This window comes from Kogia breviceps, chromosome 1 (assembly GCF_026419965.1).
Source record: "Kogia breviceps isolate mKogBre1 chromosome 1, mKogBre1 haplotype 1, whole genome shotgun sequence".
In the NCBI taxonomy this organism is placed as follows: Eukaryota; Metazoa; Chordata; class Mammalia; order Artiodactyla; family Physeteridae; genus Kogia; species Kogia breviceps.
Window position 1 is genome coordinate 92,186,518 of NC_081310.1, and position 18,556 is coordinate 92,205,073.

The 18,556-nt window shown below is 39.4% G+C and overlaps 1 protein-coding gene across 4 annotated transcripts in view; it reads left to right on the plus strand.

Annotated features, from left to right (window-relative positions):
* Positions 1 to 18,556, plus strand: part of UHMK1 (U2AF homology motif kinase 1) — a 111,595-nt gene that overhangs the window by 45,086 nt on the left and 47,953 nt on the right. Inside the window, exon 8 of one of the 4 annotated variants that reach the window (XM_067040030.1) lies at positions 14,679 to 16,731. The exons of the other annotated variants lie outside the window; for them this stretch is intronic. Coding sequence (XP_066896131.1) covers positions 14,679 to 14,843 — 165 coding nt within the window. The 3' untranslated portion in view covers positions 14,844 to 16,731. Of the gene's footprint in view, positions 1 to 14,678; positions 16,732 to 18,556 lie in introns of those variants that run through there. 4 annotated transcript variants of the gene reach the window in all.

An 18,556-nucleotide genomic window follows, 5' to 3' on the forward strand; every position in this document is an offset into this window, starting at 1 on the left:
CAATGTTTACCAAACTCTTCATCATATACCCAGTGTTCCAATATCTGCTTACAGTACTTTGTCCTAAGTACTTAGGACAAATTGCTTAGGATTTCTGTGCATCAATGCTTGGCAAACAACTACTCATCCTTTAAGAATCAGCCTGTGCACCACCACCATCTTTGTAAAGCTGTGGTCTGTGGATTGACTCAACTACTCCTTCCTTGGTGCTCCAGTGAATCTTGTGCTCCACCTCTGTTAGAATTTCTTCACTCTAAATAACTTTTCTGTTTCTCCCCATTGCATTTGAGAACTTTAAGAGCAGTAACTGAGTTTTATTTATCTTGCATCTAAAAGGACATGTGTTTTAATAGGAACACTACATTATTTCTGTCAGGGAAAGAGAGAGTTAAAAAAAAATGATACCGGGTTTCCCTGGTGGCGCAGTGGTTAGGAGTCTGCATGCCAATGCAGGGGACATGGGTTCAATCCCTGGTCTGGGAGGGTCCTGAATGCCGCGGAGCAACTAAGCCCGTGCTGTACAACTACTGAGCCTGTGCTCTAGAGCCTGTGAGCCACAACTACTGAGCCCGCACGCCACAACTGTTGGGGCCCACGTGCCTAGAGCCCGTGCTCCACAACAAGAGAAGCCACCGCAATGAGAAGCCCGTGCATCGCAACAGAGAGTAGCCCCCACTCGCCACAACTAGAGAAAGCCTGCGCACAGCAACAGACCCAACGTAGCCAAAAATATAAAATAATTTAAAAAAAAATGATACTCCTCTTCTCTGAACCAAGTCTTGAATTTATTGAGATAAAGAAGTCAGGTAATTGGAGCTCAAATGGCTGCTGTTTACTGATAGCACAGCTGGAGAAAGCAGTTCAGGTGCATGACTACAATAAGCTTCCTAATACTGCACCATAGAATTAGAGTTAACACCCAGTGACAGCGAGTGCAGAGGATTTACTACTAAGCTTACCAAATGGCTGACATTTGCAGAAAACCTATACTTTCTGCAGAACCAAAGAAAAGATGGGTTATGAAAGCCCAGTTCCTATTCCCAAATTGACCTGTCGGTTCCCTAATGGTCCGCTGGAAATGAGTAGGTAAGCACGTGGAGTGATGGCAAGAGTGAGACTCTAAAGGTACTCTTTCCACATGGAGCAGGAGTGGGGGCTAAGTGTTCACTCAGCACTTTGAATCAGAGATGGCTCCCAGCTTGTGGTAAAGCACTCTCTTCTTATCATTGCTGTATATCCATCAAGGGCCTCAGCATCTGACTTTTAGATTGTATCCAAGAAAGAGAACTTGGAGTTTGGTGCTCTGATGATAGGTAACATGGAGCTATAGCCCCTGACCTAGGCTGCTTCAAAGTGGTGACTTGGTGTCACTTTCATGGTTTCGGCAAATTGGAATTCTGCCACTCAAAATGGCTTCCAGCCACTTAGTCATATTATCTATTCAAGCACATTATCATTTTCTTCTTCCAATCCAAAGGAAAATCAGCTAACTGGCTAACTTTTAGGAATAGGGAAGATCTGGCAAGGCTGTTGATGGTGCAACATTGGTTGGTATCACAAGTGGACATAATGGCCAAGGGTTAAGTAACAGAAGGTTTTTTTTCCTTTTTAATATCTGTTTTTTTTTTTTTTTTTTTTTTTTTTTTTTTTTTGGTACGCGGGCCTCTCCCGCTGCGGAGCGCAGGCTCAGCGGCCATGGCTCACGGGCCCAGCCGCTCCGCGGCATGTGGGATCTCCCCGGACCGGGGCACGAACCCACGTCCCCTGCATCGGCAGGCGGACTCCCAACCACTGCGCCACCAGGGAAGCACTATCTGTTCTTTTTAATGCTATATTTTCCCCAATATCTTTTTGGACAGAACATCAGGGCCACTTGCCTGCTTACAAAGGCCAAATTACTAGGGTAAGAGACAGAGATAATCAGATGCCATACATGTGTGTTAGAGAGAGAGAGACAGAGAGAAAGACAGACAGAGACAGAATTAGAGATTTAAAGACCAGGCAAAGGAAGTGACTTGGAAATGTGGACAGACAGGTAAATTTGAGTGATAAGGGATTGTATGATACACCATTGCAGTTTTAGAGTTGGAGAAACTTCCTCACATGTTAATTCTATGACTGAAGCAGCTTCTTAAACTCTACAAGCCTTGGTTTTCTCATTTGTAACAGAGATAATAGTTGTAATTACATCATAAGATTGTTATGATGACTAAATGAGCTAATTCACATGAAACTCCCCATTAAGAGTTTTTTCTTTACTTTTGCTTTGTTCTCATCATCATCCTAATTATTCTGATCATGTCATGTTGCTGGTTGAACTTTTCAAAGCTTTTTCCTTTCAGTATTATTTCCATTTCTCTAACCGTGTTGGTTTAGTACATAGTTCATCCTGACTATGTTTGATGTAAGAAACATGCCAAATAGCAGGATTTTTTTGCAAATCCATACTTTTTATTTCTATCAAGTTTACATTTGGAAAGCTCATTTCTACTTGCAATTGTTGGAAAATGTGTCAACTATGATGGATCCAGTGTATAGTTATTAAGGTTTTTTTCCTTCTTCCTTGTTATTACTGTTATTATTCTTTTAAGTTCTTAAGCCTGTCTAAGGATGATTAAGTATAAACTATATATTCTTTACCCTTTGATATTGTGGGCAAAACATAAATATTGCAACCATCAAATTTTTGTTTCACATAAAATTACTATATTAAAGTTAACCTCATTAATACAATTTTGCTGTCAGGCAGGTGTAAATGAAGATTTGGGCAAGAGTTTTGTTTGGGATTTTAATATTATCTTTTCCTTCCAAAGATTATGAGCTCTTCATTTTGCTTATAGTTTATAGCTGTGTGACTAGCTAAAAGAGGATTATTACTTCAGGATGAAAAGCTGGTTAGTTGGCTGATGATTAATTTACAAAGGATATTTTACTATTAATGTAGGTGAGGGCACATGTGGGCTAATTTTTTCTTAAGCTATTGGTTTAATATGCCAAGAGTAAAGTTTTGTGGCCTAATTCAGTCTATCCCCAGCGTAGCCAGAATTTCTAGCTTTAAGTCTCACTTTAATTGCACTTTTCACAGTTAACTTCAATAAAGCTGAAAAATTTTGTAGATATGCCCCACATACATATGTTCTATGTAGACAGACTACAGTGCTTGGATAAAATCCACACTTCCTTCATGATGTTCCTCATGATATTTCTTTGAGTTCCAGGAACATGATCTGGGACACTAATTTTCTACTTTTTCAAGAGAAAACAAAAATGACACTAGTAATGACTGACCTCATGGATATGAATAGACTCGGACTAGGACATGTCTCAGCCTTCCAGTTGCCTGAGTTCATAGGCCTTTCATTATTCTTGCCCTGCATGACCACTACCACACCTTCAGCCCTTCTGAAGTTCCTTAGCAACATAGAAACTCGAAACTTTGTTTATGGAAAAACAAAGTTCTCAACCAAGGGTACGTACTACAACTGTGATCTCTGTTAGAACAACTCAGCAAATGCTCGTAGCCCATCTACAGAAAAGGGCAGGTTTGCCCGACTACGCTGAGTTAGCAACCAAGCCTGATGGGTAACATAACCCTTCTCTTTCTAATCTAGGGAATTGGTATGATATAGGAAGTTATATTTTTCCAATCCAAAGACATTGTTCATAAAAAAACAGGCACCATGTTAAAAAAAATCTAGATGGAATAATTAAGATCCTAGATATAAGTTCTGAACAAGAAACCAGGGAATCCCCGATCATTTTAGCAGAGTTTGGGGGTGGCTTTCACAGATTGAAAAACTATTACGACTTCACAAGCTGCATTTTATAGCTCCAAAGAGAATTCATCTTTTCTTTGGGGGAGCAATTTAATGGGCATTGGGACTATGTAAAGATAGCACTCACAGACGAGTGTGTGGAAATAAGGAGCCCAACTGCTTTGTATCTCCAAGATTGTGTTCCTTGGGTACAGAGCATGTTGAGTGGTCACCTGATTTTCTGCTTGTGGGGAACCCAAAGACATAAAATTGGGATTATCTTATGTGGATTTCAAAAATATCTTGCTCTCAGAAGCTAAAAATCTACAGTGCAGATAGAGTACATATTGGGTCTATTTGAGATAGTTTGGAACTCTGGTGCAGTACCCACATGCATCTTAAACTGATAGCTTCCCTAGAACTGAGTCAAGAGCAGATCCTCACCATGGCTATCAAATGGGTTTTCAGAGTCTTCACTGACTGATCAATCAACCTCTTCTTCCACAACCCCCTCTTCCCTCAGTTCTCCTCTGTTCTCTCACAGCCTCTGCCATCAAACTCCCTCAACTGAGTGGCCTCACGGCTTCTGTTCTCTTGGGAGATTCCAGTCCCATCTACTGGAGAAGGAACTTTTTCCTCTCTCTTTCTCAACATTTCAGGGGACTGCCTCAGGCTTTGGTTAGACGGTAATGATGACTCCCTTCCACTCAGACTATGTCAGCTCCTGGGAAAAGAGGAACTAGCTGTCCTTTCTGGACCGAGAGTTATGGGGATACTCCAGTTCTATTTGTTTCCCCATCAATGAGAGCAGCCAACGATTTCCTACTCACTTCACCTAAAAAAATGAGTAAAACTGAAACTAACCAAGAACAGCATTTATTTTTTCCCTCTTGGGAAAAAGAAGGCAAGACATTAAAGATTGCTATTGATTTGGCTGCTCCTTTCAACCAACATACCCTTGGTTATTGAAGATTTGCTTCTTCCTGGGCCTGGCTGTAAATTACATTTTGTTTCCTATAAAAAAACAAAAAAGAAAAAGGGGGAAACACCCCTCAAAATAAGATTATTTTCTTCTTTAGTCCAAGTTTTCTCCTGATGGCAGTCTATCCTACTGTCAACAATAATTTTTAAGAGCAAAGCAGTATCAATCCATATTTATATTTTAAAAATTCTTAGAGGATAAAATACACACCCACAAGGAAAAAAATCTTGCATATAGAGTGCAATATAGTTTTTGGAGCTAAACATCTGGTTTCTCCTTAAAGAACAGAATCTTTGCTTATCTTTGTATAACCAAAATGTATGTCTTAGGCACTGTTCAAGTTCAAAGGGCTATGGCTTTCTCTTCTACCCCAGTAGTTGGTATGAGAAAAAAGATTTTTACAAATCTTAGAACCTTGAAAGAGGGCTATGATCTTGAGAGCAGTAGGAGATTTAATTCCCACCTTCTGCAACTAATTTCAAAACACACACACACACAGATTAAAAGGAGGGAGGGGGAGAAGGGAAGTAGACTGATGTTAAGTATGTCTTTCTCTAGATGGTGACATAAAATATTTCTGGAGAGACGAATCTTTTCTGTATTGTTCAATTTTACAAAAACCAGTTTATGTTGCATTTACAGTTATAAAAAGCCCACAATCATTATATTAAAGAGTAATAGAGCATGAGAGAGTGTATCATGCCAGTAGCCTGGTATATGCTCAGTAAATGTAAGTCCCCTGTTATCTCTGATAAAAAGGAACTAGCTGTACTTCCAACAGGAAAAAATAAAGTTAAAATGTGACACTCTAGAGCAATAAGTTTCTATAATAGGGTAGGAAATCACCCCTGAGCAGCCAAAATTATAAAGCATTCTTAAGTCAATGGCTGTTCTAAGCATTAAATCCTTTGAGAATATTTAATCTATATAAATCAGAGAGCAGTACTTGTGGCAGAAAATGCTCTCCCCAAAAAACAAGTATAAAACTAGACAAAAATTTCAAAAAATGAACATTTCAGGAGTCTGGGAAAAGACCAAAGACAAGCAACAAATTAAGAAATATTTATTTGTGAGAAACTGCTGAACTTCTATACAAGCAGTGGGAGTCTGTGGTATTCTTGCCTGGGGATATTTCCAACTCCCCAACCCTAATACCTTGATAGCGCTACCAAGGTGGGGCTGGCTGTAAAAGCCAGCAGCTTCACTGCTAGAAGGGGCTGGCTTGATCTGGGTGGAAAGTGAGAAACCCATATCCATTGGAATTGTCAGTAAAAATAGCAAATTTGATGAGAAATAAATGAGTAAACTTCATGTTCTGGAAAACCATGCTTCAAAAAATGAGGGTAAATTACAAATATTCCCACATTAAAAAAAATCTTAGGGAATTTATTCCTAGCAGGGCTGCCTTCAAGAAATACTAAAGGATGTACTTCAGGCTGACAGGATGTGGTGCCAGATGGCAGTCTGAATCTACACAAAGAAGTGAAGAGCATCAGAAATGGTAAATATGTGTAAATATAAGACAAAGATAGATTTAATCTTTTCTTCTCTTAACTTAAAAAAAAAAAGACCTAAGATCATATAAAAGAATAACTTTAGAGCGTAGATGCCTGCTGTGTCCTGCCTGCCGCCTGCCGACCATGATGGGGTGTCTCTCCAGGACTCTTTTGCTTTGGACATAGAAGGTCCCCCACCCAGAGCTGAGTGGAGGCGATTCTCCCCGCCAACGCGCACGAGCTGGCTCACAACCACCTGCACGTCTCCATCACCAACACCAAGACCGGAGAAAACTGCTTGGTCTCTAGTTTTCCCCGCCAGGAGGACCTCGTTAAGGTCCTGTTAGCCAGCAGCTTTGTGCCCATTTACACAGGACTAAACCCAGTGGAATACAAAGGGCAGAAGGACTTTTTGTTGACTTGGTTTTTGAGCAAAATACAGTTGAAGCAGAAACGGGCGCGAGCTGCGGCTGTTGGCACAGACAGTAGAGACGGGTGTCGGACGCTAAGGTTGCTGCTGCCACCACCAAGAGGCCTGTGTGTGAGCACAGGTCACTCTCCACACCGGCCCTCCTGGGAGCCCGTGCAGCCCGCCACTGCCGGGGTCCCGGGATCCAGGGACAGCTTCCCCGGGAGAACGCACGGCGCGCCTTGGGCCGGCGCAGCGTCACATCGGCCTCTGCCGCCGCGGACTTGCCCGGCCCCCGTGCCACTCTCTCCCCCCAACCTGAGTGAGCTGGAGCCCCCGAATCAACTGCTCCTTTAACATCGTCCTGTCGGAATGAAGGGCAGTCGCCCTCGGACGACCTACACGCAGAGGCGGGACCAAGTCCAAAGCTGAACCCCAGGAGCTGTGCGAACAGAGAAGAGAGGGGGGGGGTCTCTCCCAGCAGCCTCAGAAGTGGCGGATTAAAGCTCCACAATCAACTTTAAGTGCCCTGCATCTGTTGAAAACCTGAAGAGACAACGAATCATCCCAAGTTGAGGAGGTGGACTTTGGGAGCAAGATATACTATTATTTTCCCCCTTTTTTTCTTTTTGTGAGTGTGTATGTGTGTACTGCTGTGTGAGATTTTGTCTGTATAGCTTTGCTTTCACCATTTGTCCTAGGGTTAGACCGACCCATTTTTCTGTTTTTTTTCTTTAAAAGGAAATTTTTCTTCTTAATAATTATTTTTTATTTTAATAACTATACTTTATACTACTCTGTCTTCTCCCTTTCTTTCTTCCTTTCTTCCTTCCTTTCTTCCCTCCTTCCCTCCTTTCTTCCTTCCTTCCCCCCTTCTTTCCTCCCTTCCTCTCTTCTTTCCTCTGCACCTTCCTTCCTTCCTTTCTTGCTTCCTTCCTCCCTTTCTTCCTTCCTTCCCTCCCTCCCTCCTTCCTTTTCTTTCCTTTCTATTTTTTCTACCTTTTATTTTGAGCCGTGTGGATTAAAGGTTCTTGGCGCCCCAGCCAGGCACCAGGGCGGTGTCTCTGAGGTGGGAGAACCAACCTCAAGACACTAGTCCACAAGAGACCTCCCAGCTCCACGTAATATCAGACGGCGAAAATCTCCCAGAGATCTCCATCTCAACACCAAGACCCAGCTTCACTCAAGGACCAGCAAAGAACAGTGCTGGACACCCTATCCCCAACAAAGAGCAAGACAGGTCTACAGCCCCATCCATCAGCAGAGAGGCTGCCTAAAATCATAATAAGGTTACCAACATCCCCAAACACACCACCAGACGAGGACCTGCCCACCAGAAAGACAAGATCCAGCCTCATCCACCAGAACAGAGGCACTAGTCCCCCCAACCAGGGAATCTACTCAACCCACTGAACCAACCTTAGCCACTGGGGACAGCCACCAAAAACAATGGGAACTACGAACCTGCAGCGTGCAAAAAGGAGACCCCAAACACAGTAAGATAAGCGAAATGAGAAGAGAGAAAAACACACAACAGATGAAGGAGCAAGATAAAAACACTCCAGACCTAACAAATGAAGAGGAAATAGGCAGTCTACCTGAAAAAGAATTCAGAATAATGATAGTAAAGATGATTCAAAACCTTGGAAATAGAATAGACAATTTGCAAGAAACAGTTAACAGGGACCTAAAAGAAATAAAGAGGAAGCAAGAAACCATAAGCAACACAATAAATGAAATGAAAAATACTCTAGATGGGATCAATAGCAGAATAATGGAGGCAGAAGGACGAATAAGTGACCTGGAAGATAAAATAGTGGAAGTAACTACTGCAGAGCAGAAGAAAGAAAAAAGAATGAAAAGAACTGAGGACAGTCTCAGAGACCACTGGGACAACATTAAACGCACCAACATTCGAATTATAGGGGTCCCAGAAGAAGAAGAGAAAAAGAAAGGGACTGAGAAAATATTTGAAGAGATTATAGTTGAAAACTTCCCTAATATAGGAAAGGAAATAGTCAATCAAATCCAGGAAGCACAGAGAGTCCCATACAGGATAAACCCAAAGAGAAACACGCCAAGACACATAATAATCAAACTGTCAAAAATTAAATACAAAGAAAACATATTAAAAGCAGCAAGGGAAAAACAACAAATAACACACAAGGGAATCCCCATAAGGTTAACATCTGATCTTTCAGCAGAAACTCTACAAGCCAGAAGGGAGTGGCAGGACATATTTAAAGTGATGAAGGAAAAACACCTACAACCAAGATTACTCTACCCAGCAAGGATCTCATTCAGATTTGATGGAGAAATTAAAACCTTTACAGACAAGCAAAAGCTGAGAGAGTTCAGCACCAGCAAACCAGCTCTACAACAAATCCTAAAGGAACTTCTCTAGGCAAGAAACACAAGAGAAGGAAAAGACCTACAAGAACAACCCGAAACAATTAAGTAAATGGTAATAGGAACATACATATTGATAATTACCTTAAATGTAAATGGATTAAATGCTCCCACCAAAAGACACAGACTGGCTGAATGGATACAAAAACAAGACCCATATATATGCTGTCTACAAGAGACCCACTTCAAACCTAGGGCCACATACAGACTGAAAGTAAGGGGATGGAAAAATATATTCCATGCAAATGGAAATCAGAAGAAAGCTGGAGTAGCAATTCTCATATCAGACAAAATAGACTTTAAAATAAAGACTATTACAAGAGACAAAGAAGGACACTACATAATGATCAAGGGATCGATCCATGAAGAAGATATAACTATTGTAAATATTTATGCACCCAACATAGGAGCACCTCAATACATAAGGCAAATACTAACAGCCTTAAAAGGGGAAATCGACAGTAACACAATTATAATGGGGGACTTTAACACCCCACTTTCACCAATGGACAGATCATCCAAAATGAAAATAAATAAGGAAACACAAGCTTTAAATGATACATTACACAAGATGGACTTAATTGATATTTATAGGACATTCCATCCAAAAACAACAGAATACACATTTTTCTCAAGTGCTCATGGAACATTCTCCAGGATTGATCATATATTGGGTCACAAATCTAGCCTTGGCAAATTTAAGAAAATTGAAATCGTATCAAGTATCTTTTCCGACCACAACGCTATGAGACTAGATATCAATTACAGGAAAAGATCTGTAAAAAATACAAACACATGGAGGCTAAACAATACATACTTAATAATGAAGTGATCACTGAAGAAATCAAAGAGGAAATCAAAAAATACTTAGAAACAAATGACAATGGAGACACGACGACCCAAAACCTATGGGATACAGCAAAAGCAGTTCTAAGAGGCAAGTTTATAGCAATAGAATCATACCTTAAGAAACAGGAAACATCTCGAATAAACAACCTAACTTTGCACTTAAAGCAATTAGAGAAAGAAGAACAAAAAAACCCCAAATTTAGCAGAAGGAAAGAAATCATAAAGATCAGATCAGAAATAAATGAAAAAGAAGTGAAGGAAACAATAGCAAAGATCAATAAAACTAAAAGCTGGTTCTTTGAGAAGATAAATAAAATTGATAAACCATTAGCCAGACTCATCAAGAATAAAAGGGAGAAGACTCAAATCAATAGAATTAGAAATGAAAAAGGAGATGTAACAACTGACACTGCAGAAATACAAAAGATTATTAGAGATTACTACAAGCAACTGTATGCCAATAAAATGGACAACCTGGAAGAAATGGACAAATTCTTAGAAATGCACAACCTGCCGAGACTGAACCAGGAAGAAATAGAAAATATGAACAGACCAATCACAAACACTGAAATTGAAACTGTGATTAAAAATCTTCCAGCAAACAAAAGCCCAGGACCAGATGGCTTCACAGGCGAATTCTATCAAACATTTAGAGAAGAGCTAACACCTATCCTTCTCAAACTCTTCCAACAGATAGCAGAGGGAGGAACACTCCCAAACTCATTCTATGAGGCCAACATCACCCTGATACCAAAACCAGACAAAGACGTCACAAAGAAAGAAAACTACAGGCCAATATCACTGATGAACATAGATGCAAAAATCCTCAACAAAATATTAGCAAACAGAATCCAACAGCACATTAAAAGGATCATACACCATGATCAAGTGGGGTTTATCCCAGGAATGCAAGGATTCTTCAATATACGCAAATCAATCAACGTGATACACCATATCAACAAACTGAAGGAGAAAACCCATATGATCATCTCAATAGATGCAGAGAAAGCTTTTGACAAAATTCAACACTCATTTATGATAAAAACCTTGCAGAAAGTAGGCATACAGGGAACTTTCCTCAACATAATAAAGGCCATATATGACAAACCCACAGCTAGCATCGTTCTCAATGGTGAAAAACTGAAACCATTTCCACTAAGATCAGGAACAAGACAAGGTTGCCCACTCTCACCACTCTTATTCAACATAGTTTTGGAAGTTCTAGGCACAGCAATCAGAGAAGAAAAAGAAATAAAAGGAATCCAAATAGGAAAAGAAGAAGTAAAGCTGTCACTGTTTGCAGATGACATGATACTATACATAGAGAATCCTAAGGATGCTACCAGAAAACTACTAGAGCTAATCAATGAATTTGGTAAAGTTGCAGGATACAAAATTAATGCACAGAAATCTCTGGCATTCTTATACACTAATGATGAAAAACCTGAGAGTGAAATTAAGAAAACACTCCCATTTACCATTGCAACAAAAAGAATAAAATATCTAGGAATAAACCTACCTAAGGAGACAAAAGACTTGTATGCAGAAAACTATAAGACACTGATGAAAGAAATTAAAGATGATACAAATAGGTGGAGAAATATACCATGTTCTTGGATTGGAAGAATCAACATTGTGAAAATGACTATACTACCCAAAGCAATCTACCAATTCAATGCAATCCCTATCAAATTACCACTGGCATTTTTTACAGAACTAGAACAAAAAATTTCACAATTTGTATGGAAACACAAAAGACCCCGAATAGCCAAAGCAATCTTGAGAACGAGAAATGGAGCTGGAGGAATTAGGCTCCCTGACTTCAGACTCTACTACAAGGCTACAGTAATCAAGACAGTATGGTACTGGCACAAAAACAGAAATATAGATCAATGGAACAGGATAGAAAGCCCAGAGATAAACCCACACACATATGGTCACCTTATCTTTGACAAAGGAGGGAAGGATATACAGTGGAGAAAAGACAGCCTCTTCAATAAGTGGTGCTGGGAAAACTGGACAGCTACATGTAAAAGTATGAAATTAGAACAATCCCTAACACCACACACAAAAATAAACTCAAAATGGGTTAAAGACCTAAATGTAAGGCCAGACACTATCAAACTCTTAGAGGAAAATATATGCAGAACACTATACGACATAAATCACAGCAAGATCCTTTTTGACCCATCTCCTAGAGAAATGGAAATAAAAACACAAATAAACAAATGGGACCTAATGAAACTTAAAAGCTTTTGCACAGCAAAGGATACCATAAACAAGACCAAAAGACATTCCTCAGAATGGGAGAAAATAGTTGCAAATAAAGCAACTGACAAAGGATTAATTTCCAAAATTTATAAGCAACTCATGCAGCTCAATAACAAAAAAACAAACAACCCAATCCAAAAATGGGCAGAAGAACTAAATAGACATTTCTCCAAAGAAGATATACAGATTGCTAACAAACACATGAAAGAATGCTCAACCTCATTAATCATTAGAGAAATGCAAATCAAAACTACAATGAGATATCATCTCACACCGGTCAGATTGGCCATCATCAAAAACTCTAGAAACAATAAATGCTGGAGAGGGTGTGGAGAAAAGGGAACCCTCTTGCACTGCTGGTGGGAATGTAAATTGATACAGCCGCTATGGAGAACAGTATGGAGGTTCCTTAAAAAACTACAAATAGAACTACCATACGACCCAGCAATCCCACTACTGGGCATATACCCTGAGAAAACCATAATTCAGAAAGACTCATGTACCAAAATGTTCATTGCAGCTCTATTTACAATAGCCAGGACATGGAAGCAACCTAAGTGTCCACCGACAGATGAATGGATAAAGAAGATGTGGCACATATATACAATGGAATATTACTCAGCCATAAAAAGAAATGAAACTGAGTTATTTATAATGAGGTGGATGGACCTGGAGTCTGTCATACAGAGTGAAGTAAGTCAGAAGGAGAAAAACAAATACCGTATGCTAACACATATATATGGACTCTAAGGGAAAAAAATGTCATGAAGAGATTAGTGGTAGGATGGGAATAAAACACAGACTTACTCGAGCATGGACTTGAGGATATGGGGAGGGGGAATGGTGGGCTGTGATGAAGTGAGAGTGGCAGGGACATATATACACTATCAAATGTAAATTAGATAGCTAGTGGGAAGCTGCCGCATAGCACAGGGAGATCACCTCTGTGCTTTGTGACCACCTAGAGGGGTGGGGTAGGGAGGGTGGGAGAGAGGGTGATGCAAGAGGGAAGAGATATGGGAACATATGTATATGTATAACTGATTCACTTTGTTGTAAAGGAAAAACTAACACACTATTGTAAAACAATTATACTCCAATAAAGATGTTTAAAAAAAAAAAAGAACAACTTTAACACTTTACTTTTGGGTTTATAACATATAAATATGTAATATATATGAGAAAATGAAGCTATATTAGCGCAAGTTTGTTAAACTTTACCAGAATTGTGATTATTAACCAAAAGTAGATTGTGAAAACTTACAAGGCATATTGTATTTCTTAAAGTAACCATAAGAAAATAACACCAAACAATTATAGTTAAATCAGCAGAGGAATTAAAATGCTACACTAAAAATAATTGTTTAACATAAGGAAAGCAATAAAGGAAGAATGGAGGTCCAAAAAAGACATGAGACATAAAGAAAAAAAATAGCAAAATTTCAGGTATAAATCCAACCATATTAATAATCACATTAAATGTAAATGTGCTAAACACTAATAAAGTGGCAGAGGTTGTCAGACTGGAAAAAGGTCAGGATACAACTATATGCTGTCTATAAGAGATAAACTTCAGAATAAAATACACAAATTGGTTGAAAATAAAAGATAAAAAATAATATACCAACTCAGTTAAAAAAATGGGCCAAAGACCTTAACAAACACCTCACCAAAGAAAATATACAGATGGTTGGTAAATAAGCATATGAAAAGATGCTCCACATCCTATGTCATCAGGGAAATGCAAATTAAAACAATAAGATATCACTACATTACTAATTAGAAGTACACAGATATTTAATTAGTCACCATTGTCTTTTTTAGACATCACCAAGCAATATATATCTAAATGGGTGGTGAGTGATGTGGAGAGTACTTACTGTTTTGGAAATTAAAGGGCTGGAGATATAGATTTATCAAAACAGTGATTAAGAGAATGAAATTTTTAGTCAGACAAATATGTGTTCAAATTCAGAATCTGCCACTGGTATGAGACCTTGCAAATGTCACCTAACATTTCATGTAAAATAGATAGCTAGTGGGAAGCAGCTGCATAGCACAGGGAGATCAGCTCGGTGCTTTGTTACCACCTAGAGGTATGGGATAGGGAGGGTGGGAGGGAGGTGCAAGAGGGAGGGGATATGGGGATATACGTATTCGTATAGCTGATTCACTTTGTTTTACAGCAGAAACTAACACAAAATTGTAAAGCAATTATACTCCAATAAAGATGTTAAAAAAAAAAGTCACTCAACATTTCTAAGCCTAAGGTTATTGATGTATAAGATGAAGATGATATTGAAATTAGCCTAGTGGATTATTATGAAGATGAAATGAGACTATAAGAAAAATTGCATGTAAAATTCAATAAAAATTGTTCTGTACATCTTAGTTGTTTTTGAGAAGAGCTCAATGATTTAGAAACATCCTTGCTTTCTAAGCCATGATTCACTTGATTGATATTTCTTTTGTTGAAACTGTTGATTTCTTTTTTTTTTTTTTTGCAGTACACGGCCCTCTCACTGTTGTGGCCTCTCCCGTTGCGGAGCACAGGCTCCAGACGCTCAGGCTCAGCGGCCTTGGCTCAAGGGCCCAGCTGCTCCGCGGCATGTGGGATCTTCCTGGACCACGGCATGAACCCGTGTCCCCTACATCGGCAGGCGGATTCTTAACCACTGCACGACCAGGGAAGCCCAAAACTGTTGATTTCTGCGAGAAGTTATGACAACATAGAATCACTTAAGGGGCACTTTCACATTTTAAAAAAGTTGTGCTTTAGACCTACTATTTCACAATATGCACCTAGGAAATAATGGAAATTTACCTATAGTTATAAATAACTAAAAGATTTGCATACATTAATTTTATACTAAATTTAGCCAAATGTACTTTGCTGTGCATAACAAATGTCAAGTCAATATATTTAATAATGAAATTCTGGAAACCTGCCAATCTTGTAACTATCATATTTAGGTCATTATTCATAGATACTTTTATTGGATCAATTGTGAAGAGAATGGGTGATGAAAAAATGACCAAAATAATTATTAGAAAATGTTCTTAAATTTTTGTGGTCAGAAAAAAAATTTTTTTTTTTTCGGCACGCGCGGGCCTCTCACTGTTGTGGCCTCTCCCATTGTGGAGCACAGGCTCCGGATGCGCAGGCTCAGTGGCCACGGCTCACGGGCCTAGCCACTCCGCGGCATGTGGGATCTTCCCGGACCGGGGCACGAACCCGTGTCCCCTGAATTGGCAGGCGGACTCTCAACTACTGCACCACCAGGGAAGCCCAGTCAGAAAATTTTAAAGCACATAATTGGAAAGATTTCATATTGTTTGTTAATTAAATATGTACTTTCCTCAATCTAAAAATAATCCAAACTGGCTATAATCGGATGCTGTAATCAATGAGTCACCAACTGCCATTTGGAAAGTTTCATTTATATTTTAAAATTTCTAAATTACTTTTTATCAATTACTATTTCTGTGTACTAAATTGTGACCTAAAGCTTCATCTTTTATGGCTAACAATAAATAGTAATCTTTAAAGAGTTATGTAAACAAAAATGATGATGTCCAAACAAAATATTACAACTTTTTAAAATAGTTACAATAGAACCTAATAAAACCTAACACTAATAGGATAGTATATTCAGTGACAGATAAATAAAAGGAGAAATCAATTTTTATAAAACACAGAGATCAGTAGAATTCTATCCTGATATAATTTAATGAGGGATTCTAGTGAGAAGAGAGTTTGTATGGTCATTTCAATTTGAAAAGATTTATTCTATTCTTGGGTAGCCTGCTTATATTTTATCACTCATTCATTAAAACTGCTGAAAATGTAGTGCAACTAAATTTATCCTTTTTCTATCAAGAGAAAAATCCAGAATCTCTTTTAAAAACAGCCTTATGGCCAAGACAAAACCTAGTCAGAAGTTACTTGAGTGAAATGCCAGAAGGGTCATGGACTCATAAGCACAAACCCCAGGAAGTCTTTTCTAAAACTTGTGGGTGAGAAGTGAACTCAGCCAGGGCAGGGTGTGGCATCCTAAATGAAGTCAGGCCTTCAGAGGAGAAGCCACTGTTCCTCCCACTTCCCTGGGGAGGGGAGGGGTGGTGGTGGTTTATAAAGTACTTTAACATAATTGTTAATAGGAACTGTTTTATGCGGCAGGCTCTTCAGATGATTTTCTTTCCCTTTTCTCCCTTCCTTCCTTCCTTCCTTATTTCTTCCTTCCTTCCTTCCTTTTTCTTTCTTTCTTTCTTTCTTTCTTTCTTTCTTTCTTTCTTTCTTTCTTTCTTTCTTTCTTTCTTTCTTTCTTTCTTTCTTTCTTTCTCTTTTTCTTCTTTCTTTCTTTCATCTCTTTTCTTTCTTTCCCTTCCTTCCTTCCTTCCCTTCCTCCCTCCCTCCTTCCTTCCTTTCTTACTTTTCTTCCTATCTCTTTTTCTCTCCCTCACCCTTTCCTCCCTCTCCTTCCCTCCCTTTCTCCCTCCTTTCTTCCTTACCTCTTTTGTACATTCCAAATTTTAATATTTATAATACTTGTATAATACAAAAAAATTAAGAAAAAACTTTTAAAAACATTAAGAGTTTGTCTTTATATTTTCTGCTTTTAATCTTTCTTTTGGCACAAAAAGGAAAATAAGAAATGTATGTTAAGCCTCACCAACTATGCAAAGGGATCCTTTGTGCCCTTGCTGAGGGCAGCAAGGCCCATTGCAACAATTTCGTAGTAGTGCAGGTCTGTGATATTAGCTGTCTATCTTTTGTCCTATGTTATAGGCAGAGAATAAAGAAAGATGGCTTGTAAAACTCGTCAGGGGCTTCCCACCACTCTCAGGACAAACTCTAAGCTCCAGTGTGGCTGGAGTCTGGTGAACCAGGGCAGGATATGGAGAACATAAAAGGGAGGAGTTAGAGAAGAACTGTATGTGGGAGTGGGGTGGGAGGGAGGTCTTGTAGGACCTTGAGGGTCTTTTGATGATTTTGCCTTTTACTCTCAGTGAGATAAAAAACTGTTAGAGGGTTTCGTGTAGAAGAGTGATGCAATTCGAGAGATCATTCTGGCTGCTATATTGAGAACGGCTGGCAGAGGGGCAAGGATAGAAGCAAGGAGATCTGTTGCGGGGCTATTGCTCTGTACAATTCAAGTAAGAGATGATGCTTGATTAGACATGGATGGAAGAAAGTGATGGTGAAAATGGGTAGGATTCTGGATACATTTTGAAGATAGAGTGCATGGGATTTACTGTAGATCGGATCTGGGATGAGAGAAGCTACCAAGGATGACTCTTAAGTTTTTTGGCCTGAGAAACCAGGGGCATGTAGTTACCATAGAGATAGAGGAGACTGAGAGAAGTAGGTTTGTATGTGGGGCAGAGTGGAGAGGATAATAGGAGTAGATCAGGAGCTTAGTTAAAGACATGCCAGTTTTGAGATACCTATTAGGAATCATGATATCCTTAAGGAGGCATAAGGGGATGGGACCTAGCTCATGCGTAGAGGGATTGGACCATGAGAGTTTATTCTAAGCACTTGGAGACAAGATAAAAATACAGGTACAAATACAGTAGATGGGTGGATGTGGTGGTGGGAGCTTGAGGAAGCTCTTTTCTGATTGTTCCTATTTTCTCAATGAAAGGAGAAGCAAGGTTATCTGCTGAGAATGAGCATGGGGGAGAAGGTTATTACAAACGTTTCTCTTTGAGAGAAATAAAAGATGTGAAACAGTTATCTAGGAGAATTACAAAATGAGTGGACTATAGAAATATAGTATATGGTATTTGCATAGTATTGTAGTTATAAATTTAAGGTGACGCCAGTCAGAATGGTTGTGTGCTTTTCTCCAGCCTGTTCAGCTACCTGGAGCATCTGGTTCAGGGTCTCTCAAAAGGCTGTGATCAAGGTGTTGGGCAAGGCTTAGTTTTCTGCTTTAAGGTCTCACTGCACTGCAATCAAGGTGTCAGCTGGGCTGCATTCTCTTCTGGAGGCTCGATTGGAGTAGAATCCACTTCCAAGCTGGCAGGTTCTTGGCAGAATTTATTTCCTCATGGCTGTAGGACTGCAAACTTCAGGGTTTTTCGTTTATTTGTATTTTCACTGGCTGGAGGCCACTCTCAGCACCTAGAACATGTGCGAAGTTCCCTGCCATGTGGCTCTCTCCATAGGCGGTTCTCAACATAGCAGTTTGTTTCTTCAAGGCCAGTAAAAAAAGTCAAAGTGAGTCTGCTAGCAAAAAGTCTTAAATAATATAGCCTAATAATTGGTGTGACATCTCATCACTTTTGTCATATAGCATAATGTATTCATAGGAATGATGATCTCATCACCTTTTCCATATTCTATTGGAAGTGAGTCATGGGTCCTGCCCACCTTCGA